This window comes from Monodon monoceros, unplaced genomic scaffold (assembly GCF_005190385.1).
Source record: "Monodon monoceros isolate NGI ecotype Baffin Bay Population unplaced genomic scaffold, NGI_Narwhal_1 Super_Scaffold_11, whole genome shotgun sequence".
Lineage (NCBI taxonomy): Eukaryota > Metazoa > Chordata > Mammalia > Artiodactyla > Monodontidae > Monodon > Monodon monoceros.
The window spans coordinates 3,210,352-3,237,451 of NW_021703767.1; the positions used below are offsets into that span (position 1 = coordinate 3,210,352).

The 27,100-nt window shown below is 50.1% G+C and overlaps 1 protein-coding gene across 10 annotated transcripts in view; it reads right to left on the reverse strand.

The window, feature by feature from the left end:
* SLC37A1 (solute carrier family 37 member 1) overlaps window positions 1-27,100 on the reverse strand; it is a 67,765-nt gene that overhangs the window by 34,863 nt on the left and 5,802 nt on the right. For 9 of the 10 annotated variants that reach the window (XR_003792340.1, XR_003792337.1, XR_003792341.1 and 6 more), the window contains exons 2-8: window positions 25,687-25,876; window positions 17,316-17,397; window positions 9,312-9,444; window positions 8,585-8,663; window positions 4,575-4,710; window positions 3,031-3,107; window positions 1,937-2,103 (exon numbers count right to left, since the gene is read on the reverse strand). Coding sequence is in view for 4 of the 10 variants with exons in the window: in XM_029214452.1 (XP_029070285.1) it covers window positions 1,937-2,103; window positions 3,031-3,107; window positions 4,575-4,710; window positions 8,585-8,663; window positions 9,312-9,444; window positions 17,316-17,397; window positions 25,687-25,742 (730 nt within the window). In the remaining 6 variants the exon portion in view is untranslated. The remainder of the gene's footprint in view (window positions 1-1,936; window positions 2,104-3,030; window positions 3,108-4,574; window positions 4,711-8,584; window positions 8,664-9,311; window positions 9,445-17,315; window positions 17,398-25,686; window positions 25,877-27,100) is intronic. The other variant, XR_003792342.1, reaches the window with a different exon arrangement.

Here is a 27,100-nt window from a genome sequence, read left to right on the forward strand (position 1 = left end):
GCGGCCCGTGGCCCCCCAGGGCCCCGTCCGTCCTCAGTGCCCGCTGGGGCCGCCTCCGCACAGGCCAAGGAGGGGGCACGAGTGCTCATCTGTCCCGAGTCAGTACCAGTACCTCTCCCAGGAACACCTTACGGGCCTGGGGGAAGCTGAGCGAGTGCATCTCATTCCAGAGTGGGCCGGGGCGGGGCGGGGGCGGGGGCGGGGTTGGGAGGGAGGGAGGCAGAGCCCCACGGTCACCATGGAAACAGGAGAGGGGGTGAGAGAATGGTCAGCGGTGGAAAGCAGCTCCAGGAGAGCCCCCCAGCCTCGCGCCCCCTTGGAAGCTACAGGAGCGGCGGCTCAGTGCGAGGATGCTCTCATTTTATTATAAACGACCAAACCAGGGCTTCCGTGTTCCTGGAAATCCTGCCCCGCCCAGGATGACTGAGCTGAATGGTGTTGGCGCTGAGAGCCCCGGCCGGGCCAGCAAACAAGTTCCCGTCCACTGCCATGCCCTCCGCTCCTTGTCACTCCGCCCCTTTCCCCAGAGCCGCCCCTTTATCAGTTGAGGAAGAGAATAAAAGCCACCGTGGACTCTCGACCTCGGGCCGAAGGCACGCAGGGGCGGGGTTGGGGGGTGTCCCTGCACTAACATAGAGGAAGCGCATCCTTGTCCAGGTGACAGTGTGGAAGCAGCCCCTGGAGAGTCCAGGTGACACGATGATCCTTCCTGGAACTCCGGTGACACACAAGCGACAGTTGGTGCCACAGGTCGGCATGTCGGCAATGAAGTCACAATACCCACCCTCCCCCCGCCCCCCGCGCCCCCATCTGTTTAACAATTCACTTGTTTGGGCCATTTCGAGATGTTGCTAAAAGCTTACTGGGCCCCTGGAGAAAACGGTGAAGATGGAAGCTGAGCAACCCCGTGCCCTCTGCTCACACCCAGGGGAGGGGGGCGTCTGATTCCTCATCTAACCTTGGCTTCCTTCTTCACTGACAGCACAACGCTGGCCTGAGAACCTCACGTGTGCTCCACTAAATGGCGGTTATTTTAAAAATGAAAAGGTTAGCATTAGCAACAAGCAAAAAGAGTGAGAGACTTCACAGCGCCTTAACCTTTTGGAAGATAAAACCGGCAACTCCGAACACAAAGCTGAAGCTACAGTTAGCGCTTCCCAGGGATGAGGTCATCTGACTCTGGAGCATCCCTACCTGGGAGCTGACAGTGGGAGCCATCTAGTGCCACACGATCTCATTTTGCTTTAAGACAAATCAAAGAGGCAAACGCGAAATACAACGCATCAGAATAGCTCGTGGGCCTAGAGCACCCTGACGGTACCAGCTAAAGCAGTACCTGCTTCTCTATCATTAGTGTAATTGTTAGCAATGCTCGTCCTGCCGATTTCTATTCAAAAAATTAATTGAAAATTCAGTCAAAACAAAAGCCTGGGATTGAGTCTAGGATGGAACAAAGGCTTGGATTTTCTGGTACAACACTACCTAATTAAGGTATATGATCTTAAGTCATGTCATGGTTTGAAAACATTGACAAGGCTATATCTTATCAGAAGGCAAACAAGCTGGTGAGGCCCATTTCAGTTTGTGGCAGCAGGACTGGCGTGAGCAGGTGCAGCCACGTGGGCTGGGCAGCGAGCAGCGTGGCAGAAGACCACGCATGCCCAGTGCCGTGGGGCCAGAGGACAGGGCGGGAGGAGTGTCAACACTGGTTACTCCAGAAATCAGGAAACAGCAGAAAATCCAGCAAGACCAGGAGAGCAACGGCTCATCAGGGAAGCCTATACCTAAGAAGGAAGTCTTCCTGGCAAAAGGAGAGCCGGACAACCCCATCCCCGCCTGGGATGAAGCAGTAGCAGCCTCTTCTCCTAAACTCGCCGCACCCCCCGCAACCCCGCAGAGCCCTCCCGGGGAGAGGTCATCACCCACCGGTACTTACGTTCAATGAGAAAGAGAAAGCACACTATCCCCATGGCTGCCACGATGGCCCCAGGCACGACGAAGGACAGGCCCCAGCACGTGGACACCCAGTAGCCAGCGATCAAGGACCCCAGAATGTTGCCCACAGACGTGTGGGAATTCCAGACCCCCATGATCAAACCTCGCCTGCAACACAGCGAAACACAAGGGGGCAAATGATGTCTCGGGGCTTACACGGATCAGTACGTGAGGTTACAACAGTGCCTGCACAGCGTAAGAGCTGGTGGAGAAGTAAACAGGCAGTGCGACACACCACCCCTGCAAGGCTTGGGACCAGGGGCGTTTACAGGAGGACAGTATCTTCACTTACCTCCGGCTGCATAATTACATGTCTCTGAGCTTATTCATTCTATGACTAAAAGAAGAAAGAGGCCTTTTCCTAGAATTCTTGGAAGGCCCCAAATTTAAATTTGTGCCTTTGCAATCTAAATACGATCATTTGATGAAATACCCCATTAACCAAAGTTCACGTTGAAGAACCTGCCAGATGAACGAGGCTAAGTAAGGCTGGAGGAGTGAGTTTCCTGCTTTAGTTTTTCCCCATCTTGTCCTGCATCTTCGACCACTTCCTAACCGTGGGCCCGGCCGTGCTGCCTGTCACACAGACGTTACGATGGAATCTGACCGCAGTGAGGTCACCGGAGGCTGGGTACAGCTCTGCTACCGGGCCCTGGGTGACCTGGACAGGTCACACTTCCCTGTGCCTTTCAGTCCTGTGAAAATGTAGCTTCTGCTTCGAAAGGCCTGGGGCAAGGCCCTGACTGCATTTCTCCCAGCTTCCCAGGAGGCCAGGTGAGGCCCGGGCTGCTGGCTGGCTGCGCAGATGACCCAGACTCCACCCTGCCCGCAACGGGGGTGGCATCTCCTGAAACAGAGGCCTGCCTGAATTTTAGACCCTCAAGACCCAGAGGTTTCAGTCATCTTATTTCATATAGTAGACTGACGTGTTTTTTTCTGTAATGAATCTAAAGAAAAACTAAACATAAAGCGGTCTGGTTTTCATCAGAATCTTCTGAAAATCAACGCTGCTGGAAGCAGGGCTGCCTTCCTTACCTCCCTTTTCCAAACCAGTTGCCGAGGCAGGTGACGACGCTGGGCCAGCCGGTGGTCTGTACCAGTCCGTTGACGATCTGTGACAGAGGGCAAAGGAAGAGCCCGCTGAGGGGGGACACCCACACCCGGGAGCCTGGCCTCAGGGGTTTGGGCGCCCAGCGGGGACTCTCACAAAAGGAAGGGGCAGAACCCGATTCGATGTGAGCCTCGACAGCCAGACGTGTATTTTAACAATATACGCGTATATCTTACCACGAGAGTCGTACGTGCCTATTGTGAAAATTTTAAAGTAGAGGAAAAAAAAAGAAAAGAAAATCTCTTGCTCGGAGATGAACTACCTCAACAGCTTGGGGCCGAGCTGTCCGTTCTCTTTCCAAGCTAAAACTTTATGCAAAGAGAAAACCCTCTCCTTTTTATAGAACTGTGATGATACCATAAGGGTGGCTTGTAAATTGCACGTTTTCCCTTCTTATATCACGAAGAAGGTACTGTTGCTAACCACCGAAGGGAGCAGAACCTTGACTAGTGCCTAGAGAAATGATTTCTCCAACTTGCCTAGAGCGCCCCGAGCTTTTGTTTGAAGAAGGGATTTAGGAAGTGTATCAGCAACTGGCTCTGCTTTAGTCTCAGGGGCCACCTCCTCCAACTGCCGCGGGGAAGGACCAGCTTCCAGAGGCCGACTGGGAGCCCCTGGTCTGGCCTCAGGGCCAGCCAGCTCAGCCTTCCCTCCAGGAACGTGCTGGGACTCTGGGAAATAGGTTTTTTCCTTCTCTCTGATTTTCTGTATCACCATAAAGTGGGCATCGCTTTGGTAATGAAAAGAGCCAAACTCTTTCAGGTCCTGTGGTGAAAATTTTAAAAGCAAATTACATACGATTTGCCCTGATGACCTTGCCACATCTCCCTGGGCTGTGTCTGGAGAGCCTCGGAAGCTGAGCATCATTGTTTCAAGTCATTTTCCATTTCTAGCCAATATTATCCACAGGGCTGTGGGGAGGGGCAGATCCAAGAGTTCCTGGAAGCACTGAGCCCCGCGGGAAGGGCTGGCCCTCACTCCCCTGCATCACCCTTAGGTCCTCGCCTTTCCCCCGCCCCCTCCACCCCCCGCCCCCCCGCTGACTGCCCCTGACAATCCCCAAGTCCCCTCAACCTCCTTCCCTCACCACGCCCCTCATCCCCCCAACCCCAGAGCGGTCAAGTCTGACACAAGACAGAACATCTCAAATGCACCTAAATTAAGGCAGAAGGACTCAGAAGGGCTTCATGCCTCAAGCCCCCTGCTGGGGTACCGAAAAACAGGATTCTTTAGGCGGCAACTCCTGAAACTAAGAAACACTTCACGGCTGCTGGAATTTCAGAGCAGAGGAGAGAAAAGGGGCTGGATGTGCCAGCGCTGACCCTGACCTCAGCCAGGACGCAGTTCTGCGCCCACTCCCACCACCTGCCATGTTCTCTCCTGGCAGAGCCTGGGACCCGTGACATTAACACCCCGTCTGGCTCATCATGGAAATCCCATACATGGTGAGCCGTGGACCAGACCTTACCTGGGTCACCACGTAGAATCCAAAACTGTGGATGTTGTAGAAATACCCTACCCCAAACAGGGCAGTAAAAGCACCACTGGCCACCATTCCGAAAGTCAGGTAATACCTAATGGGCAGGCGCTCCCCTATTATGCCACTGGGGACAGAGAAAAAAGAAAGACAAATGTGAGAAAAGAAACACACCCATAATGTAAATGACCCAGCGATTCCTTGCTGGATGCTTTCACGCTCTGAGCTTTTAGAACTTGAAGGCACTCCGATTTCCAGTAAATTTTAATCACAATCATTTTTCAATGGAGCATTTATTAACCAGAAACTGGCAACACCTTTTAAGACTTTCTATTTCTAACAAAAGTCACTGTCAAGGGCTTCCCTGGTGGCGCAGCGGTTGAGAGTCCGCCTGCCGATGCAGGGGACACGGGTTCGTGCCCCGGTCCGGGAAGATCCCACATGCGGAGCGGCTGGGCCCGTGAGCCATGGCCGCTGAGCCTGTGCGTCCGGAGCCTGTGCTCCGCAGCGGGAGAGGCCACAACAGTGAGAGGCCCGCGTACCTCAAGAAACAAAAAAAACCAAAACCAAAACAAAACAAAACAAAAAAGTCACTGTCAAATAATAAAACTGAAACACTCTGACATATATGATACCTGCCAATTAAAAAAACAAAACCAAAACCTTGTCCTGCTGGCTAATCCTGTTTTATATAAACAACAGCCAGTGAACGTATAGAGTATTTTTAAGATTTCAAGTGTCGAACTGTAGACAAATACGAAAAGGGGTCACCTGTGACCTTGAGCACGTCTCTTGGCCCCCGGGCTGGCATTTAGCCGCTGCATCAGTGGCCAGGCCAGAGGCGCTCTTGCCAACGACCCTCTGGCCACAAGCACCGTGATCTGGTTTAAGGACAGAGGCTTTTCCTTAAGGTAAAGTCTGAAACGTGGGGCAAAGCCTCCATGCTCCCTTTGAACAGCAACGTGACGCCATGAAGAGCTAGTCTCTCTGGAGAACTGCTTCCTAGAGCTGCCTGGGTGCTCAAACGAGATACATTCGGTTCAGTGCCTGGCAAGGTAGTGGGTGCTCAATCAAACAGCTCCAGTGCTGCCGGGGAGGGTGAAAATCTCCAGTTTCATACTGGGACATACATTCAACAGGCCTTTACCACCATCACACCTCACTACCCAATGCCATATGGAATACGTTCTTTACTGCCTTGTAGGACATGTCACTATGGAACAGCTTGACACTGTGACTTCTTAAGTGAATAAAGAGCTGGAGAACAATCACAAATGACTGTGAGCCTTTTGCAATCTTTACATACACTCTGTGGGTCTCGTTTTCTTCCCGGTAATCATTCTAGGAGTCAGATAAATATGAAACGTAATGAAGGATGACGCCTGCCTGCCTGCCTGCCTGTGAACAGTACCCTGGGAACCAGCTCCAAAATTCTGGTCTTTCATCTCAAGAACAAATACCCCAGAGAGATCTTCCTTCAGAATTTACCAAAGAAAAAAAAAAGATCAACCTAGTATCACACAGATGACCTATTAAACACTAAAGCAGAGGAAGTAATTTAAAATTGTAAACAGCATTCAGGTCAAATTTTAAGCTGAGTAGAAACTGATCACATACAAACTCGAGAGCATTCGAGAGCTAAAGGAATTATCCACTTCATCCTGCTCACTTCAGAGAAGAGGGAACATGTCCCAGAGGAGCTGGCTGACCTGCCCAAGGTCACAGAGTAGGTGCCAGAGTTAGATGGGCCTCCTGCAAGCTAGTGCCATCGGCCGGGGCTTACAAACATCCTCTAGTCTTGCTAGACCATACTGGGACTCAATTTGGTCTCTATTTTAAAGTTTTAAAGAAAAGGCCTAAGGGAATGGACAGCATTCCACGTCGTATCAGGCTCCTACAGGTAACAAAGGCCACGCCACACCTGCTTGAACCTGCCAGCAATGACCTGGGTTAGCGAAGGTGCCACCACGTCTGAGTTATCTGGTACACTAACACCATCCATCTCACTTGCAATGTCATGATGTCACTAAGAAGCCATGCGAGGAAGCATGCAAGGAAGCAGGGTACACCCTCATCCCCGTCGCGAGTCCACTGTGGGTTTCACATTAGGTTATTATGAAAATACATAATGCTATTTCACAATAAAATAAAATTATTTAATAAGAACCTTCGTTGGCGAGTTGCATGAAGAACGATCTTTGCCAATAAATAAGCAATAATGAAACCACTTTATTCAAACCAGGTTTCTTAGCCTCAGCACCCTCGGCATGTTGGGCCGGGTAATTCTTTGTGGCGAGGGGCTGTCTTGTGTCCTGTAGCACACTTAGCGGCACCCCCGGTCTCTGCCCACTAGATGCCAGTAGCACCCCCTTCTCCAGCTGAGACGACCAAAACTATCTCCAGATATTGCTAAATGCTTCCTAGCAGACAACATCACTCCCCGCTGAGAACCACCTTTAACTAGTGTTTTCTAGTAACTGAGAAAAACACACTCCAACCTTGGGGTCTTTTTATATTATTGATTATTGGTGTCCAGTAACACTGCGGTTTTTAGAACATAAATACTTGACCGCAGGATGGAATACGGCTGGCAGCCCGGCTGCAGCCCACGCCCTAAGGCGCCTGAGGCTTACACCGTCCTTCTCCGCAGCTGGGCTCCCGTTCCGTGCTGCATCCGTATTATTCTTTCCGCACTCGGACAAGCCCTGCAGCTCCATGCAGATGTGCAAGTTCAACAAAGGGGTGACAGCCACTCCATCAGCAGGAACCACCTGTCTGGGTACCAGACACCAGACGGTCCTGAGCTGGGGAGGGGGTCCAGGTCTCGGTGATAACACAGTCTGGGTGGATCTCAGGGAAGAAGGTAAACGTTTACAGGGATTCCAGAGATTCCCAAAGCTCTGAAACTCTGTGTCTCTGAACAAAGCCCTCTTTGGACTAAAGGCCTTAGTCCCTGTAAGTTTTGTTTTGTTTTTCCTGTTAAACCTGGCTGGACTGACACAGTAGCAGTTTTTAACCGGCCAACTGCATGTCCTGTTATTACCCACTAATGTTTACCACCTCCCTAGGCCAATTCAGAGCTGGATCAAGAATGGGTTAACGGGGCTTCCCTGGTGTCGCAGTGGTTGAGAGTCCGCCTGCCGATGCAGGGGACACGGGTTCGTGCCCCGGTCCGGGAAGATCCCACATGCCGCGGAGCGGCTGGGCCCGTGAGCCATGGCCGCTGAGCCTGCGCGTCCGGAGCCTGTGCTCCGCAACGGGAGAGGCCACAACAGTGAGAGGCCCGCGTACCGAAAAAAAAAAAAAAAAAAGAATGGGCTAACGATTGTTATGTAACAGGCACTGGGAACACAGCACGGGCCAGGCCCTGTTCTGAGCATTCTGCACATATTAACTCAGTTAAACCTCACCACACTCCTGTGAGTTAAGAACTACTGTTTCCCCCATTTTGCGAAGGGGAAACTGAGGCCCAAGGAGGTGCGGTAACTCGTCCAAAGCCACCCAAGCGGGCCGTCAAGCCGGATCGAATCCCAGCAACGTGCCTCTGGGGTCCACACCTCCCACCGCCAGGCAGGACGGCCTCTGGCACTCAGGGGAGGCTCTGTTCCGGCCTAGTGGGCCATCCAGGTGGACACGCCAAGCACCCGTTGTGTGAACTGCTCTGATGCCAGGCGGGGTTAGGAAAGAGACGGCGGCCCCTGAAACCAGAGGAGGCTCTGCCATGCTCACCGGGTGGGGAGCTGCCAGGGCCCTGCTCCTGAGAGACCGGGTCCCGGCAGGGCTCACGGTGCATCCAACCCCGGGGCCAGGAAAGCCGTCCGAGGACAGTCTGCCCGATCTGCAGGACACCCGGGCCGTGTGGTGGCTTCCACCTCACACTTGTCTCTGAGGAGAGACCGGAGGACCAGCCACCTGCGGGCGGGGCCGCGTCTTCAGCCGTACCTGAGCTGCGCTCTGCACCCAGCGGACCACCTGGGTCTTGCAGTCTTAGCCAGACCTACCTCAGGTACATGCCAACAGCGTACGCACACAGGAAGGAGTAGTCCAGGGCGCCGAGCAGCTGCTGGAAGTTGTCCTGATCTACGTGGGGCAAAAAGCAACAGGAAAAGGAGGGTATTGTTTACTTTTCACTAAACACCAATTTATGTCCGGGAGAGGTACAATGACGTACGAGACCTCTGCTCTCTACGTCTGGGCGGCGTCCTCAGAAGGGAACACAGAAAATACAGCAACTGGAAATCAAGTCACCATGTTTCCAATAATCGCTACATAAACGTTACTCCCATCAGGTCAAATCCCCATTGCTGGCGGTGAGCTTGTGGGTTCTGTTCTGTTTCACATGTTACCCTGGCTTTGGTTCGGGCCCCCCAGGACAGCCCCACACCACAGCTCTGAGATTGCTCTCTTCTCTCCACCCACAGCTTACGCTCTGTAAGTCCTAACTTCCAGCTTGGACAAATGCAACCTGCAGATGACCTGCAGCAGATCTGACCACTGAGCAACACCCCTGCACACGCGCACGGGAAACGTGCAGCAGCTGAAGGTGCAAGGCTGGTTTGCTGGGAGGAGAGGTTAGTTTGCACCTGGAGGCGCAGCTGCATCTGACAGCATCATCACCACTGCTGAGATCAGCCAGCCAGCTCGGGGACTGCCACCTGTGGAGGAGGCCCGCAGGGATGGCCAGCTTCAGCCACGGGACGAAAGCAAGGGCACAGACGGAGAACTCACCAAATGGGGCCCAGCCACAGTCGGTCCCGTTGTCTGGGAGCTGCTGAGCGGGGGTGTCCCCGGCTTTTGGGCTCTGGCTGTGGAATCCGACCTCCCCTTCATATGAAGCCGTGCAGTAGCTGTGCAGCTCACCCTGGGACATCCATGGGGAGGACAGAAGGCAGAGAGAGAGAGAGTGAGTGCACTCAGGTGGGGCTCAGCCACCCCTCTCCTTACAGCTGTCCTAGGGTGACTGCGTTCTAGGGGGATACGGCACCTCTGGGGCGGTGTGTCTAGGGGACCCACTGAGTGCCTGCCAATGAGGACGGTTCCTCCAGCTCCCTAGCGGCCGTCTCCTCCTGAGCACAGACACAGCCGACACAGCCTGTACCGGGCCACCCAGAGACGACTGCTCAGAGCAGCCGGGCAGCATGGGGGCCCACCTGCCCAGAACGGAAGAATGGATTCATCCTGCTGGATTGATATCATTGACTACAAGTTATAGGTCCACACAAGGACGAGGATGAATCTCGAAACATATTAAGCCTGACACAAAGGAGCACAAATGGGAGGACTCTGTTTACGAAGCTCTGGAGGAGGGAAATGAATAAGTCCAGGTGACATTCATCACCTAGGGAAGGGCAACAGTGACGGGGACCAGACCTTAACCTGGGTGATTTCCCGGGTGAGCATGTAAATATTTGCTAGGCTAGACACCGCAGATCTGTGCACTTTACTATGTGCAAATCACATGTCAACCCCCCACCCCCCGCCCAAAACTAGCTCAAGGTGCTCCTTAAGGAGGCATCCACACTTCCAGAAAAGTGCTGCAGGGCAGCCGGGGCCGTCCTGTTATGGGGACCTGAGTAACAGGTGACTTGTTCCTTAAAACACAAGGGGCAGCAGACAGGACTCCATGCGCCTGCGGTGCCACCACATGTCCCCTCCCAGGTGGCCCCCGGCTCCCACTTCTCCCTTGCTGTGTGCTTTCTGGGGTTTCCGCTACACGGGGCTCAGATGAACCAATCCATCAGGTGTGAGCGAGGGCAGAAAGGAGGCGTCCTCAAGGTCAAGGAGGTGGCCCTCAGGGGGAGCAGAGGTCCTGAAGGGGCGTCCTTTAGTGAGCTGTGACCTGAGAGAGGCTGGGCCTGGGGGGCTGTGAGGAAGCCTGGCCCCGGAAGGAGCATCTACCCCGGGGTCAAGACACAGGGCAGCGGGCAGGGAGCTGCACCCCAGTCCAAGAGGTGCGGGGGGCAGCCAGGAGGCCTGTCCACCACCTTCGCTTTGTGGGTACCCCGCCTCTTCAGGAGGGGTCACTAAAGAGGCTGATCTCCTTTAAAAGGCCACCTTGCTAGGGCTGTGGTCAGCCACGGTGGGACACCTGATTTTACACGGACACATGCCCCCGAGACCTGGCCTGGCACACGGGACCCAGCCACTCTGGTTACATGGCTTTGTCATCATCGCTGGGCTGCTCTGCTGTAATTTAAACACAAGGTTCCGCTAAAACTAGCCAAGGTTCCGCTTTCCAAACTCAAAGTAACACTTTGCAGACAGCTTTCCTCAGCCGAGCTCCCACTCCCCGGTGGTGGAGGCCGGGTGCTGTCATCCTGGGATCCTCGGAGCCCCTTCCCTGCCCGCCTGAGAAACTGTGGACGTGGCTGTGAATTTGGGACGGGGACACAGGGGAGCCCTGCCTCTCTGCATAAAGCTGGATTGTCAGCACTTCCCCACCCGCCTGATGTGATCATTTCCTTCTCCTCTTTGCCTTCAGAAGTCAGGTGTGTCCGCCCACCTTTCTCTGCTGCTTCTCTTGGAAGCCAGCCGGGCCTGCAGGCACCACTGATGCTGTCTATTCACCTTTCAATAAGGGAGCCACAGGCAGGATGCAAGGACCCCCATGGGCTGAGGGGGACCCTCGAGCGGGGCTGGCGTGGGGTTCCTAACACACGCCTTACATGGAAGCCCGGGAAGAGGACCGTTATGGACGTGGCTCCCACTGGCAGGTCCATATCCTCCTTCACCATGCACGGGGGATATAAAGGATTAGAAATCATCCCTTTTCGTTTCATTAACAAGCAGAAGAGGTTTTCTGTTTTGGTTTGTCCCGGGATGAGAGGTGCCGGTCACGGAGACGGGCTCCGAGCCGGGATCCTGGTGCAGCTGTCCCGGTTTCCAACCTCGGCCGACTCACGGGGACTCCCCACGGCCTCTTAAGAAGCCGGCACAGTGCGGCCCGTCGGCGCTGCTGTAAAGACGAGCATGTGGAGGTGTGTGCAGAGAGCTCCTCTCCGGGTCCCTCGCCCAGAAAGGCTCAGCGACTGGCAGCTGTGTGTTTGGGGTCCACCCACACAGGGGCACCCCAGGGCCTCCAGCTGGCCCTAATCTCATTCAGCTCCCTTCTCTCCCCAGCCCTCCTCCTTCATATGAGAAATGCAATCTCCAGCCCACCCCGCTGAGAAGCTGAAGCAAAAGCAATAAAAGGCTTGACATTACTTGAGCATAAAGAGTTCTGAGGATATTAAATGACCACATGTTAGCCTTCAGTAAGACGCTGTCATATTTTAACTTTCCAATGAGTTTCATTCCCCAAACCTGGTGTTTGCAGGAAAATGAAGGATTAACGAAACTAAGATAAACTTAGTTTGTCAGAAAGAAAACTCACCAGGTGAACTGATTCTTACCAGGTTATAAAATCATTTTGGGGGTGGGGAGCTAGTCCTTTGCTTTCATAAAAGCAGTCTCCTTTGCAAATTTCTTACACATGTGCCTTTCAACAGATAACACATAAAATTAATCAAAATACACCAGGCAGTGATTAAAAGTCGATCATTCAAAAGACAATGTGGCAGCCGAGAAATACGGCTGTGAAACGCCAAGGGGGAAGAGCAGAATGGAACATTCCAGGTGCATGGGGCTCATAAGTGTTTAGAAATGTCTGTGTAATACACAAAGGAACGGCAACAACACAATAAACCGCAAGACGCCATTGTGACTGGAAGGTGGGTGGGGGGGGTGGATGGGTGGGGAGTGAGAGAAGACAGGTGTGGACATGATGGAAGGATGCAGAAGACAGCCATGATGTCACGAAGCACCATGTGGGGGGCAGGGGCAGAGACACGGGGGTGTGCACTTGCCTCCCACCTACAGATTCCCCTCTCTAGCGCCCTCCACCCCCAGCACTGGGCAGCTGGAGCTGCAGCAGACATGTTCCCCGTAAGCTCCACACACACCGGCCCGTGCAGTCACTTAGGCACCAATGTATTTATATAAATGTACATTAATGAAGACTCTACGCGCTAAACTCTGAACTTGAGCAGCTTCACCCTGAGAAACTCTTTATGCGCTCATTCATTCCAAAAACATGGGCTCTTCGGTTCTCTGGCCAAGGCTACAGCGAGCTGCTCATTGCCTGTGGGAGTGGGGAAGGGGTCCAGAAGATGCTGAGAGGGGCAGGAGACTGAGAGCCGGGGATTCGGGCCTCATCAGGAGGAGGGGGGTTGCGTCAGCTTCACTTCACCTCTGAACGACACACGGAGTGTCCTGTGTGTGCACGTACGTGCACGCGTGTGTCCATGTGAGTGTGTACATAATCTATACAGAGTGTATATGTTTAGTAAATTTTCTAGGGTTCATTAGGTTGTGTGGGTCCATTTATTTTAACTAGTCCTTTAGACTCCTTTTATAAAGCTCTCGGTTAAAAGGACTCTCCACAGCATTATGCAAAAGAAGTCCTAGAAGCGAAATGAAAGCTCTGGTGCCTGCTATGCTCTGAATGCTGGTGTTCCCACCAAATTCACGTGTTGAAACCTAACCCCTGGGTGACGGTACTAGGAGGTAGGGCCTTTAGCAGGTGATTAGGTCATGAGGGTGGAGCCCTCATAAATGGGATTAGTGCTCTTTTAAACGGACCCCAGAGAGCTCCTCAACCTTCCACCAAGTGAAGCTACAGGGAAGCGGCCGTCTGCAAGCTGGAAGAGGGCCCTCACCAGAAACTGACCGCGCTGCACCCACCCTGATCTGGGACGTCCAGCCTTCAGAACTGTGAGCAACAAATGTCTGCTGGCTACAGCCACCCAGTCGATGGTATTCTGTTACAGCAGCAAGAGTGGATGAGACAGCGCTCAAAACAGGAAGAACAGACAACCTGGGCCCCAGCACCCAGGAGGTGGTCAGTGCACAGGAGCCACGTGAAAATGGACCAGACACACACACCTGCATATGCAAAGGTACACCCACTCACAAAGGTGTACAGAAATACATAGGGAAGCTTTTGGGTCACTGTCTTTTTTATTTTAAATGGGATCATTCTACACGGACTTATGTCCACCTTGACTCTTCTGACTCAAAAATACCTGCTGGGAATCTTTCTGAGTCAACTGGTTTGGCTCCAATTAATTCTTTGAAGTAGGTGCACATATCAGAATATGGATGCGCCATAATTTATTCAAACTTTCAGCTGCTGATTAAGTTCACATAATAGCCAGGTTTTTGTGGGGTTTTTTTCCTTTAAAAAAAAATTGCAGACAATGCTACAAAAAAGATGCAAATACTCCTAAGGGCTGGCGCTTTCATTCTTATGGACAAGGTTCCCAGACGCAGGACTGAAGGACGAGCATTTTTAATGTCAACAGGTGTTGCCCAGATGCTTTCCAAAAGGCCGTAACACTTCACATCTCTATCACCCGTACCTGGAAGTCTTCTCCCGCCATCACGGCCAGCAACAGGGGCTATTACTCTTTCAGGTGTTTTGCCACTTTGTGGGTATAAAGTGGTATATCCCTATATCCCTTGTCTGTGAACTGCCTCTTCACCCCCTCCGTCCGTCATTCCTTTGGATTTCCCAACCTCATACCCCTAAGAGGGACATCATCTTGTTCTTGGATTTTTACTTTTTACATTTAAATCTTTAACCCATCCATCTATTCTTTATAAGATAGGGGTTCAGCTTTATTTCTTCCAGATGAATCTGCAGTTGTGTCAACACCATTTATTAGATGAACTACACTTTTCCCATCACCTCTGTCAGCCATTCTACTGTATGTTTCCACAGTATTTTCTATATTTTTCTACTGGCCTCTTTGTCTATCCTCATGCAATACCATAATAATTGGATTATAGTGGCTTAAAAAATGTTCCCTTTTCCACACTTCCCTTGGTAATTAATTCTTGGTCATTCTTTTCACATAAACTCTAAGACTATTTTATTCAGTTAAAAAAGACATTGCTGAGATTTTCATTGGAGTTGTGTCCTATTTAAATACGAATACTGGGAACGGTAGAACTTTCCAGATAGCAAGTTTCCCACCCAAAGCCAAGGTGCGCACTTCCAGCCTTTCAGGCTTTGTTTTCTGTCCGCCACTGAGGATTTCACGGCTTTCTTTTCCTGGGTCCCGTGTGTGCAGAGAGGGCTGGACATTCACACTCAGACCGATCAATGTGATGGCTCCCCTCGGAGACCTTGGATCCCCTGCAGCTCAGGCTCTCCCCAAGAACCCTCTGCTTTCAGGCTTTTGTTCTGGCCCAGCCCGGGGGTGGGGGGCCAGGGAAGAGCCCCCCAGAGTGTCCCTCGGGCAGTGTGCAGGCCCCACCTGTCCATCGGCCTCCAGTTAAGAGGCAGGGCTAGCACTGGAGCAGCTCTCAGAAGACAGCGGGGTTGTAACCCCACCTCCTCCCAGCCCTGTTTTCATCACTATCACTTATTTTTCCTTTTTGCCATATACTAAAATCAGAGAAAAATGAAAGGTTTCATCAGTGGTTAAACTAAGTCTAAACAGAGTAGCCTCATGCCACCACGACATGTCATGTCCCTGTAAGTGACATTAAAGAATATGAATCATTTTATGATTCATCACCCCTGGTGATCAATTCCAGGTACGCAAATATATTTTAATTTTGTTTTGCTCATAATGTGCTAATAAATATAGGTTATAGATAATTCAGGCTGTTCCTTGGGTCAACAGCACCATTACTACTTCTAGTTTTATAAATAAGATGAGCTAAATAAAGCATATTTAGCTAAATAAAGGCATTGCAAAGTAAGTTATCGTATGTAGTGTGACATCTTATCTATCTCAGAAGGCAAAGAATCCCCGGGGTTCTGCGTTAGGCCAATCCACACATCCAGGCACGTCTAAGGTGCTGAGTCAGACAATCTGCGTGTTGAAGAAAATCTGGGCGTGATGCTGCGACTGTACCCAGCTTCTTACACCTGCCCTAGAGACCCTGTGGCAGGCAGGGTAAGGGCAGGGACCCTGGAGTCAGCCCGACCCCGTGGAATTCCCCTGAGGTGGCCCTGGCCTGCACAGAGGAATTAGGCTTCTGAGACTCAGTTTCCTCAAAAGGACACCCACAGGACTGCCGTGACGATGAGATTAAATAAGGGAGGCGCGCACCTTGTCAGGCGCGGGGTCAGCCAGTGGCAGTCACCGTGACTGATGAAAACTTAACTAAGAGCCGGACCCCTCATCACTAAGCCCCAAGCCCCCGACGGGGAAGCCGCGAGAGTGGCCTGGAACAATGCCGCATCCCTTCCTGGCTAAATGGGGACCCTCGTGGCCACCAGAAGGAGACCCTCCAGTGGCCAGCCCCCCTCAGCATGCTGCCTCGGTCCCAACACGGGCCCCGCGCCTGTCAGGCTGCTGCTGCACCGTGACGCCCCCAGCAGGCCAGGACTGGCCCCAGGATCCTCGCCCGGCCTTGCAGGATCCATCGGAGCCGCAGGAAGGCTCCCGACCCCGCTGGCTCCTTCAGTTCTAGGCACTCTCTAAGGTCCCTTCCACGGTCTCTTCCCTTTTCATAACTTGCCTTTCTCTTGAGCCATATGTGTATTTCCCTAACCAGGAAGACAGGAATTAGTAGTATTTAAGTTGACAGGGGCAGGTTGGTCCTTGGTACTGATATTAGAGACACTGGTCAAGTGGATGACGGCCCACCCTCTCCTGTCCCATCCTTTTCTCTGTTTTGAAAACTGCATTATAAAAGGTCTGCAAAGATTGCCATAGTTATTCAAACTTCGTACATTAAAAAAGGGAGAAGTTTGCAAGGGACCTGAAGGGCCGGGGAAATTCCTGCTTACTAGGGGTCAAGGAGGAATTTTAGGATCCTTGGAGTAGATGGATGATGTTTCACGCCCACTGGGAGTTGCTGGAGACCAGGGAACACAGAACCGTCCAGAGAAGCAACAGCTTCGGCACTGCCTCTGCCACCGGCCGGGAGCCCGAGAGGACAGCTGTCCAGCAGTCGGCCCCTCCTCCCCCCGACCCGGGGAGCAGAGGAGGCAGGACTACAAAGGTCAGTGGAATCACAGTCCTGGACCTGCGTCCCGGCCAATGAGGAGAAAGTGACGGAGGGGTAGTCGGGCTGTAAATGAACTACCTTTGGCCCTGGACGATTTCCTCGTCCCTTCTATAATAAAGGCTCAGCAGCCATTCAAGCCAGCTGACAGTCTGCAGGCAAAATGATGTCATTCCAGTGAGGGTAAGAAAACGACTCTGCTTTTTCCCAGGTTACAACTGGCTGCTACGCAGGACTGTCTCCTTTAATCTTCTTTTCCCCAAGTCGAGTTAAATGCCTGCTTAATGACTTCCTGCCCACCCACTCACACAGGAACTCGGTGTTCTAGGAATAATGGAGAAACACCACCACTGCCAGACTTAGGATCAAAGCCTAATGACCATAGAAGCAATTTGGGGAACATTTTTAGACTGGACCTATTCGGAGGGAAAGTTCACACGAGACAGAGCAGATACTTAATTAAGCTTTAGAATTCTGCGACTGTCAACGAATATAACCGGAAGTATACTACCTCTGAAATTATAAATCCCAAAACCATTTTAAAGCTATTCATTTCAGAAAAGAGAAACTAAAAACCAAAGCAGCAAAGTACCTTGCTTCTCAACAATCCATTTTCTCCATTTATCTTACTGCTCTCCCCCAAACTCCCCTTCCCCCCAACCGGCTCACTAGTTCCTTGCAGAGATTACAGGCAGGAAATGACATCGGGTGCTTTTAATGATTTCTTACCTTAACTATGCTGATAGGCTTTCGAGATAAGTGAAAACTTGCATACAGCAAAAATGTCAAAATAAAAATGAAGGCTCTGTACCTGAAACACAAAACAGTGGCAGGGATGACATAAAATAATAGAAGATGCCGTATGATCCAGCAACCCCACTCCTGGGCATACACCCAGACAAAACCGTAATTTGAAAAGATACATGCACCTTATGTTTGTTCATAGCAGCACTAGTTACAACAGCCAAGACGTGGAAACAGCCTCAACGCCCATCGACAGAGGAATGGATAAACGAGATGTGGTGCATGTATGCAATGGAATGTTACTCATCCGTAAGACAGAATGGAATAATGCCATTTGCAGCAACATGGATGGGCCTAGAGATTATCATACGAAGTGAAGTAAGTCAGAAAGAGAAAGACAAATACCATATGATATCACTTATATGTGGACTCTAAAATACGATACAAATGAACCTATCTGCAAAACAGAAACAGACTCACAGACATAGAGAACAGACTTGTGGTTGCCAAGGGGGAGGGAAGCTGACGGGAGGGCTGGACTGGGAGTTTGGGATCAGTAGATGCAAACTACTACATAGAGAATGGATAGACAACAAGGTCCTACTGTAGAGCACAGGCAACTATAGTCAATATCCTGTGATAATCCATAATGGAAAAGAATATGAAAACGAACATATATACGTATAACGAACATATACACGAATCACTTTGCTGTACAGCAGAAATTAAACACAACGTTGTAAATCAACCATACTTCAATTAAAAAAAAAAAGGTGCATTAAGAATCCATTACAACGGTAGTCTTAAATTTCCTTATGCTGTATGTTTTTTACTCAGTCCTACATCAAAGATCAATCCTGTTTAGAACAGCACTACAATATTTTAAAAATGTGCCACTTTTACTTTGTTAATTGAGACTATTTTAAACCATCATGAGAAAAACTAACCAAAGAGAAGCCTGGGACACAGCTGTACACATGGGTTTACAAAGCAGACAAAAAGGAAGGATGATTTAGTTTGTAATGAAACCAACTGCAAGCGACTTATAAGCCTGCTACCCTGGGCATTTAAGATCATATTTATTTTTTACTTTTTAGAAGGACACAGCAAGGCAGAAATATAACTATTTCACCGGCCTCAGTGAGAACAACTCAGTAACGCTGACAAGCTATGAATAAGGCCAATGGCATAAAAACTAGTGGCCCAAAGCCCTGCTGCTGTGCTTGGTTTATGAGAAAAGCAGTTCGAGAGGAAGTGCTGAGGTGTATGGAGACTACAGACAAGAAGATACTTTAGCAAGAAGACGAAAGTTCATTCAGGTCTAAATGTGGTTCTAAGTGTTTGAACCACCCTATAGAAAAGCGGCCCTTTAGGGAAGACAACGGGTCAGGAGGAAAAAGTTCTTGGGGCCCCTAACCCTGAAGAACCCGTCCTGTTCTGGTCTGCAAAGGCCAATGACCTTCCAACTGCATGCGGGCTTAAACCCGTAATGACCCAAGGCGGAGGCAGGGGCAACAGAACAGACAGGGGCTGCAGGGGGGCCACGGCCCCTGGGGAGGCGGCTCATTCAAGGCCCTCGATGAGGAGAGGACCTTCCTCCTGTCTCCCACCCACATTTCCAATGTTGTGATTTACTTCTCAAGGGTAGCTTTCTGGACTAACTAACACGAAGACTCCTGAGGGTGTCTGGCTCCCTGGCCACCAGAAAAGGCAGGAGTCAAACAAATATTGCCAGCTTTTAAACAAAAGGTCATATTTCAGGTGGGAAAAAAGGCTTGGTAGTACCGTGGGACTCAAACTGTCAACCTCTGGAACACCTGCGCTTAGCGAGGGCACACCACACCGACTTCATCAAGGAAACATTTACTGATGGTTTTCCTAGGATTCTTTGCTCTTTGAGCCCCTGCCAATGAGCAGGTAGGAAAAAAATGAAACTATAACCAAGTGAGTGTGTCGTCTATCGCAAAGAACACAGACTATGCAAGTACAGTGGACCTGTGACAAAAGTCTAGGCTTTTGTCCTTGTGTTTCTGAAAGTCATCCGTTTTGGTAGGGGCTGGAGGTCTCTCAATTCCTTGCTGGAACCTCTCCGCATCCCACCCCCTGCTCCTCTGCACCAGCTTATGGAGGTTCTAGGCCACTGGAACTTTCAACACCCGAATTTCCAGCCCATAGCTAGACTCATTGGTTGCTTGATGCCCACTTGCTAGGGCTAGTGTGGACTGTGGGGGACCCCGATCGGCCCCCATCTGGGTACAGAGCTCCCTTTTCCCATCTCCACAAGGAGTAAGAAAATATTCTCAGTCTGAGTTACCTCCAGCCCTTCCCAAATCAGAGTCTGAGAGGATTTGGAGCCCTCAAGGATGCTACATACAACCAGCTTACAGGTGTGCCATCGGCCAGGAGACTCTGAATTTCATCATCACCCAGCTCACAAGGATTTGGAAAGAGCAGGTCTACTTAAATGGGCCTTGGGGGGCTTCCCTGGTGGCACAGTGGTTAAGAATCCACCTGCCAATGCAGCGACACGGGTTCGAGCCCTGGTCCGGGAAGATCCCACATGTCGCGGAGCAACTGAGCCCGTGCGCCACAACTACTGAGCCTGTGCTCTAGAGCCCACGAGCCACAACTACTGAGCCCGTAAGCCACAACTACTGAGCCCTCGTGCCACAACTACTGAAGCCCGCGTGCCTAGAGCCCGTGCTCCACAACAAGAGAAGCCACCACAATGAGAAGCCCACACACCACAACGAAGAGTAGCCCCCACTCGCCGCAAATAGAGAAAGCCCGTGCACAGCAACAAAGACCCAACGCAGCCAAAAATAAAATAAATAAACTTAAAAAGAAAATGGGCCTCAGGTTCATGGTCTCCACTCTCTACCCAGAACATTCCACTTATAAATATTCTAGTTTTATTAAGTGCATTTAATATATTTATTAAATAGAATAAATAAACCCCGAAATAACAAGCTCGTCCATATGCCTCAATCAGGTCTGAAGACCCCTGGGGCCCTAACACACCTGCATTCATTCCTAGGCTGTCAAGCTGTCCAGGTTATTGGAACCCAGCAGCCATTCCCGGGTCCTCGCCTTCTTGTCTAGCGGGCGGTCTTACATGGGATGCTCACCTGCCCAGAGCCTGCAGGGGCGGAAGTAGTTCCCATGACCGCCCCGTGCTGGGGGATGCCACACGCTGGAGCACAGCCGTGGAAGCCCCGAGAACACCGAGGGCTACAGAGTGGAGAACCTGCCTCCAGACATTTTCAGTTCAGTTTTGGGTGGAGGTGAAACACCTTGATGAATCAGCCCCTTTGGGAAGAGTACCGGCCTGCCAGTTAGCAGGGTTCTTGGAGGGAACCTGCTCTGCAGAATCAGGGCAAAGGGTCAACCTACCCTGCAAACCGGGAGTTTCCTAGACACACACAGAATGTATGTCTCCTAAAGAGGAACCCGATCTTTCATTTCGCCAGTATCAGGCCAACTCTACTCCCTCTGTTTTCAAATCCTTCCTCTCTCTTTCCTCATCTTATTACGTAGGATTTGAGGAGAGGGGAAGACCCAGCAGCTAGAGGCTGAGCTTTCCACTTCTGGAAGGCCTAAACACAGCCCCACTGGTCACTTTTAAACCACTGTGGGGCTGGTGCCTTCCTAGCGGCCATGGCAATACCCCCGTCCGGGCGAGCGAGCAGACTTTTTACTTCTGCAGGGTTATCCTGGGTTATGGGGATTAAACAATCCTCCAGAAGCCCTTTCTCATTTTGTAATTCTATCCTCGTCCACCCTCTTCCTTTATCACTTGTGAAGCAAGGACTTTGGATAATATTTGTTTCCTTTTATCCATCTTGCAGTGGGTTGAATACTGTCCCCCCAAAAATTGATGTCCACCATAAATCTCAGAATGTGGCCTCATTTGGAAATCGGGTCTTGCAGATGTAATTAGTTACGTTGAGGTCATACTTAACTCACGTACGACCTAAAATCCACTAAGATCCTAAATCCAGCTCCGTGTACTTATAAAAGGCCAGGGGGAGACACAGAGACAGACAGGGAGGAAGGCCACGTGGTGATGCAGGTAGAGCTGGACAAGGAAAACTAGGACCGCCAGCAGCCGCCAGAAACGGGAAGAGGCAAGGAAGCGTGCTTCCCTTGAGCCTTCCATGGGAGTACAGCCCTACCGACACCTTGATCTCAGACGTCTGCCTTCCAGAACCACGAGAAAATTAATTTCTGTTCTTTTTTTTTTTTGCGGTACGCGAGCCTCACACTGCTGCGGCCTCTCCCGTTGCGGAGCACAGGCTCCGGACGCGCAGGCTCAGCGGCCATGGCTCACGGGCCCAGCCGCTCCGCGGCACGTGGGATCTTCCCGGACCGGGGCACGAAGCCGCGTCCCCTGCATCGGCAGGCGGACTCTCAACCACTGCGCCACCGGGGAAGCCCCAGTTTCTGTTCTTTTAAGCCACCCAGTTTGTGGACTTGTTATAGCAGTGCCAGGAAACGAATATAATCCGATACTTTAATTTCTGCTTTGCGTTACAGTTAGGCTTATGAATGTTAAGCAAATACAATTAAAAACGAATGATTTAAACCTTTACTTCATCAGTGTTCCACCTGCTTTCTGTAACAACAGATAGCATTCTCTGTATCCACCAATACTACAAGAATAGTGTTTGGGTTAACCCCAAGTTTCTAGCAAAAAAAGCCTATCTCAGCAAGGCACCTTCAAAGCTTCCTCAGCAATGCTCTAGAATGCCGCAGGCATTCCCAGACAATTCAGAGACTCAAGGGAGAATATTGTTTCCTTATCTGAGTGTTATTTATCTCGGTCATATGCAAATAAGTAAAAAGTTCTTTAGACGAGAGTCACTGAACAGTATCGTTTGGCACAGAAATTAGTAAGAAGACATCCCTAATTTAGGAACAAGGAAACGAGGCACACTGTGTCTCTCCAGAGCACCCTAAAGGAGGGCCACGACGTCAGTAATGTTATCACTGACCGCTTGGTTTAGGGGCTTTCTGCGTGGTCGCCCCTCAGAGGAGCTAGTTTTTCCCTCTAGTAGTCAATAAGGAGTTTGTGGGTACGTAGTTTGAGGTTACATAGATATCCTGTTCCTCCAACCTTCCCCCCGTCGTGTGTGTCCATTGATGATCCTTGCCTAAACCAAGCGGCCCTGATGGTTTCAGGTGGCGATGCTCCAGCTTGGACACTCCTGCTCTACTTAGCGGCTGGCATTGTACTGCAGGAAGGAGCTTTCCTTCCTCCCCTTTATGCGTTATTTAGTTATAGCAGAATGGACTCACCGGATGCTTGTTTTATTCAATGGGCTATAATCCATTACTGGTATCGTTTATTTCAAATCTCATCCCAGATTGGGCCAGTGGGCGCCCCTTCATTTTTAAGCACTTCCTTATTTCTTGGCAGGCACAAGATATTCGAGGCTCATCTCACTTTCCCTGCCCAGTGCTGACCCAGCCTCCAAGGATGCCTGACTGGCTCCTTCAGTGGAAAACGTTACAGAGAAACTGAGATCCAGCACCGGGTGTGCTCACTGCTGCCGGGGTGTTACTGTTCCCAGGGCCCCTCAGCGGGCAGAGAGAGGGCATTTTACATACACGCACACACGACCCCCCCCATACATACACAACACACCCACACACCCACTACATACACACACATCACACACACACACACACATTTCTCCCCCTACTTCCTCTCCAGTTCTTCTTGATATCTTTAATTCCAACCCAACACCACATGGTTCATTCTGTGCCTCCTCCCCCCCGCCACCAATATTCGTAACTCCTTTACCATCAGCGAGAAGCTGTCTCTCTTCTGTGTTATTCCTGACAAAGATGCATAATCTGAACCTAACCATGAAGAAATGCCAGACACACACAAAACAAGGGACAGTCTATAAAAGAAATGGCTTGTATCCTTCATAAATGGCAAGCTCATGAAAGACAAAGGAAGGCCAAGAAACAGTTCCAAATTAAAGGAGACTAAACCCACAGGACAACTAAATGCAAAGTGTGGCCCCAGACGAGATCCTGGCCCAGGGAAAAAAAATCTATAAAAGACATTATTGGACATTTGATATAATTTTGAGTATGGACTGTAGATTAGATAATAGCATTATATCTGTGTTAAACTTGCTTATTTTGATCTTTGTGTGCAGTTATATGAAAATGTCTTGTTCACAGGAAGTACATACTGAAGTATTTAGAAATAAAAGGGCATAATGTCTTTAACTTGCTTTCAAATGGTTCAGGAAAAAATGTGTGTGTGTGTATAAGTACATCTACACACACACACACACACACACACACACACACAGATGAGAGAAAGTAGGGGGAGAAGCAAATGAGGACAAATGTTAAGAATTTGTCTGCCAGTTGAACCTGGCCCCCCACGGCTGGACCAGAGGCGATTCACCATTTCCTCTGCCCTAGGTTCACTCAACTCAAGACAGAAAGTCCCAGGAGAGAGAGGCCCGTAGCCCACCTTAGGTCCTCTCCTGCCTCCTGCTGGACCTGGGCTATGGCGGAAGGTCACGGGGCTGCCATAACGGGATGGAAAATCCTGAGACTCACCTACCTATCACACCTGCACACAAAGGAGGGAAGTCAATTCTCCAAAGGAAATCAAAGTGCTGTTAGGAAGAGGCAACGCATGCTGGGTAGAAAAACAGAAAAAATGTCCTTCCCAGGAATGTTAGAAGAAAAGCTAATTCTCTTCTTTTACAGCTAAGGAAGCTGAGATCTAGAAAGGTTAAATAACCTTTCAAGGTCAAAGAGCAAGTTTGAGGTAGAGATGGAATAGAAATGAAGACAGATATGCTATCTCCTTGCAACTCACAGTGTGGTCTGTGGACGCAAAGCACCGCATCACCTGGGAAATGAAGACTCTCAGTCACCACCCAGATCTACTGAGTCAGAATCTGCATTTTAACACGTTTCAGGTGATTCCCAGGCACACTAAAGTGTGAGAAGCACCTTTCTATCTCTGTAGGTCTCAACCTTAAAAAAAAAAGATAGAATTTGTGATTATAAGAGTTCTACGGGAGCTCCTGGTAACATTCTTATTTTCTTCTGTGAGTTTGAAATTGTATCAAAATAAAGTTTCAAAACAAGGGAAAGATAAACACCCGCTAAATAAAAGGGAACCACTTGTGGCTAGATTAGCAGTAGACGGGAGACGAGTGGACAAGCGAACTGCTGTGGAAAGAGCCAGATGTCTGAAGTCACACCTGAGATCCTGTGGGCGCTCCACCCACCAGCCTGGGCCTGAGAAGCTGCAAAAGGTGCGGAGGCCAAGAGTGCGCCGGTGAGACAGAGCTGAGGGGATTCAGAACACGCTACTGCAGCATCAATGTTATTTTGAGCAGAAGACACGTGAGTCCTGAAATCGCTTATCTGCCTAAAAGCAGAGCCTCTGAGAAAGAAGTCAGCTGTCATAGATCCTCCCCTGGGAGCAGCCAGGAAAGACTGAGTCTTAATGCCAGAAACGGGATGTGCCCACATCACACCTAAACAGACATTGGCACAACGGTATCCTAGCTCTCAGCTAGTCTCCTAAGGGCACATTTACCTTTCCAAAAAGTTACCTGTTCTCCCAAAAGCGCCCTTCTCTTGCCCCTCTTCCCCTATTAAGATGGTATACAATCCCCAAATGCTAAGGCCCCCTGGAGTCACGTTTTTCTGTGAACTCCCACACATACGTGGTTAAATCTGTCTTTTCTCTTGTGAATCTGTTTTTCTGTCAGTTTAATTCACATGCCCCCAATCATTCAACCTATGAGGGTAGAGGAACAATTCTTCCTTCCCAACAGAGATCAGCAGGGGAGAAAACCCACTGAGAGTGTGGGTTAGAGACTAGACAGCCCAGCTCTGCACTCCGCCCTCACCATCCGCCTGCTCCAAGGAGTGTGGGATTCACGAATCTCCTGTGAGAAAGCTTCTCAGAGCACACCAGGCGCCCTCAGAACACAGAGCGATCTGCGTGTAACTTGCTCGGATTTCATTTTCTCTCTGAAAGTCCTGACCCAGCGAGGCCACTCACTAAGCTCAGAGTTAATATATTCATTTCACCCACGGCCCTGTTATTATCCTGCCAGTAGTCAGTGATCATCTTTCTGTGGGTGGGGGCCAGGATTATCTTCAGTGGACCAGAAACCACTGAAAACCCCGAAGGTTTTCAGTCTGTCTGTCACTGTCAGAACCAAAGATGGACAGCTCAGCCGTGTCCCTGGTCACCGTTTCCACCACCAATAAACCATTCAACAGTTATAGGGAGGCTGGTCATCCACATGCGTTTTATCATGAAACTGGGGGCAGGGGGCCACCGTGCCCAAGGACTTACCACTGATCCCTGGAGAACGAGACGATGAAGCGAATGCCGGGGGGAAGTGGGGCCATTTACGTCTCACTGACCGTGGAGCTTCGGTCACGAAATAAGATGCTTCATAAATAGGTTCTTAACCCTGGGAAGCATGCAGGGGTGTCCTGTGGGGTCTCGCCTCCCCTCTTCCTTCCAGCAGAGGCTCGGCTCTCTACAAGGAGAAGGAGGGGTGGAAAAGTCAAGTGTTCTGACAATGGCACCGTCGGAGGCCCTGGCAGAAGTAACCGCATGGGGTGTGGTCAACCAGCCCACAGCAGAGCTGGACTTCCCTGCAACAGGGCGCTCCCACCACGACAGCCACCAGGTAGGGGTAGAGCATCCATCCTCGGGTGGGGTGGGGGCCAGCTTGTTCAAAGGTCACTGAAATGAACTTCACGTGATGTGTAAGAAAGAACCACTGATTACAGAAGAGCTAACACCCATCCTTCTCAAACTCTTCCAAAATAAAGCAGAGGGAGGAACACTCCCAAACTCATGCTACGAGGCCACCATCACCCTGATACCAAAACCAAACAAAGATGTCGCAAAGAAAGAAAACTACAGGCCAATATCACTGATGAACATAGATGCAAAAATCCTCAACAAAATACTAGCAAACAGAATCCAACAGCACATTAAAAGGATCATATACCATGATCAAGTGGGGTTTATTCCAGGAATGCAAGGATTCTTCAATATACACAAATCAATCAACGTGATACACCATATTAACAAACTGAAGGAGAAAAACCATATGATCATCTCAATAGATGCAGAGAAAGCTTTCGACAAAATTCAACACCCACTTATGATAAAAACCCTCCGGAAAGTAAGCATAGAGGGAAGTTTCCTCAACATAATAAAGGGCATATATGACAAACCCACAGCCAACATCGTCCTCAATGGTGAAAAACTGAAACCATTTCCACTAAGATCAGGAACAAGACAAGGTTGTCCACTCTCACCACTATTATTCAACATAGTTTTGGAAGTTTTAGCCACAGCAATCAGAGAAGAAAAAGAAATAAAAGGAATCCAAATTGGAAGAGAAGAAGTAAAGCTGTCACTGTTTGCAGATGACATGATACTATACATACAGAATCCTAAAGATGCTACCAGAAAACTACTAGAGCTAATCAATGAATTTGGTAAAGTAGCAGGATACAAAATTAATGCACAGAAATCTCTGCCATTTTTATACACTAATGATGAAAAATCTGAGAGTGAAATTAAGAAAACACTCCCACTTACCATTGCAACAAAAAGAATAAAATATCTAGGAATAAACCTACCTAAGGAGACAAAAGACCTGTATGCAGAAAATTATAAGACACTGATGAAAGAAATTAAAGGTGATACAAATAAATGGAGAGATATACCCTGTTCTTGGATTGGA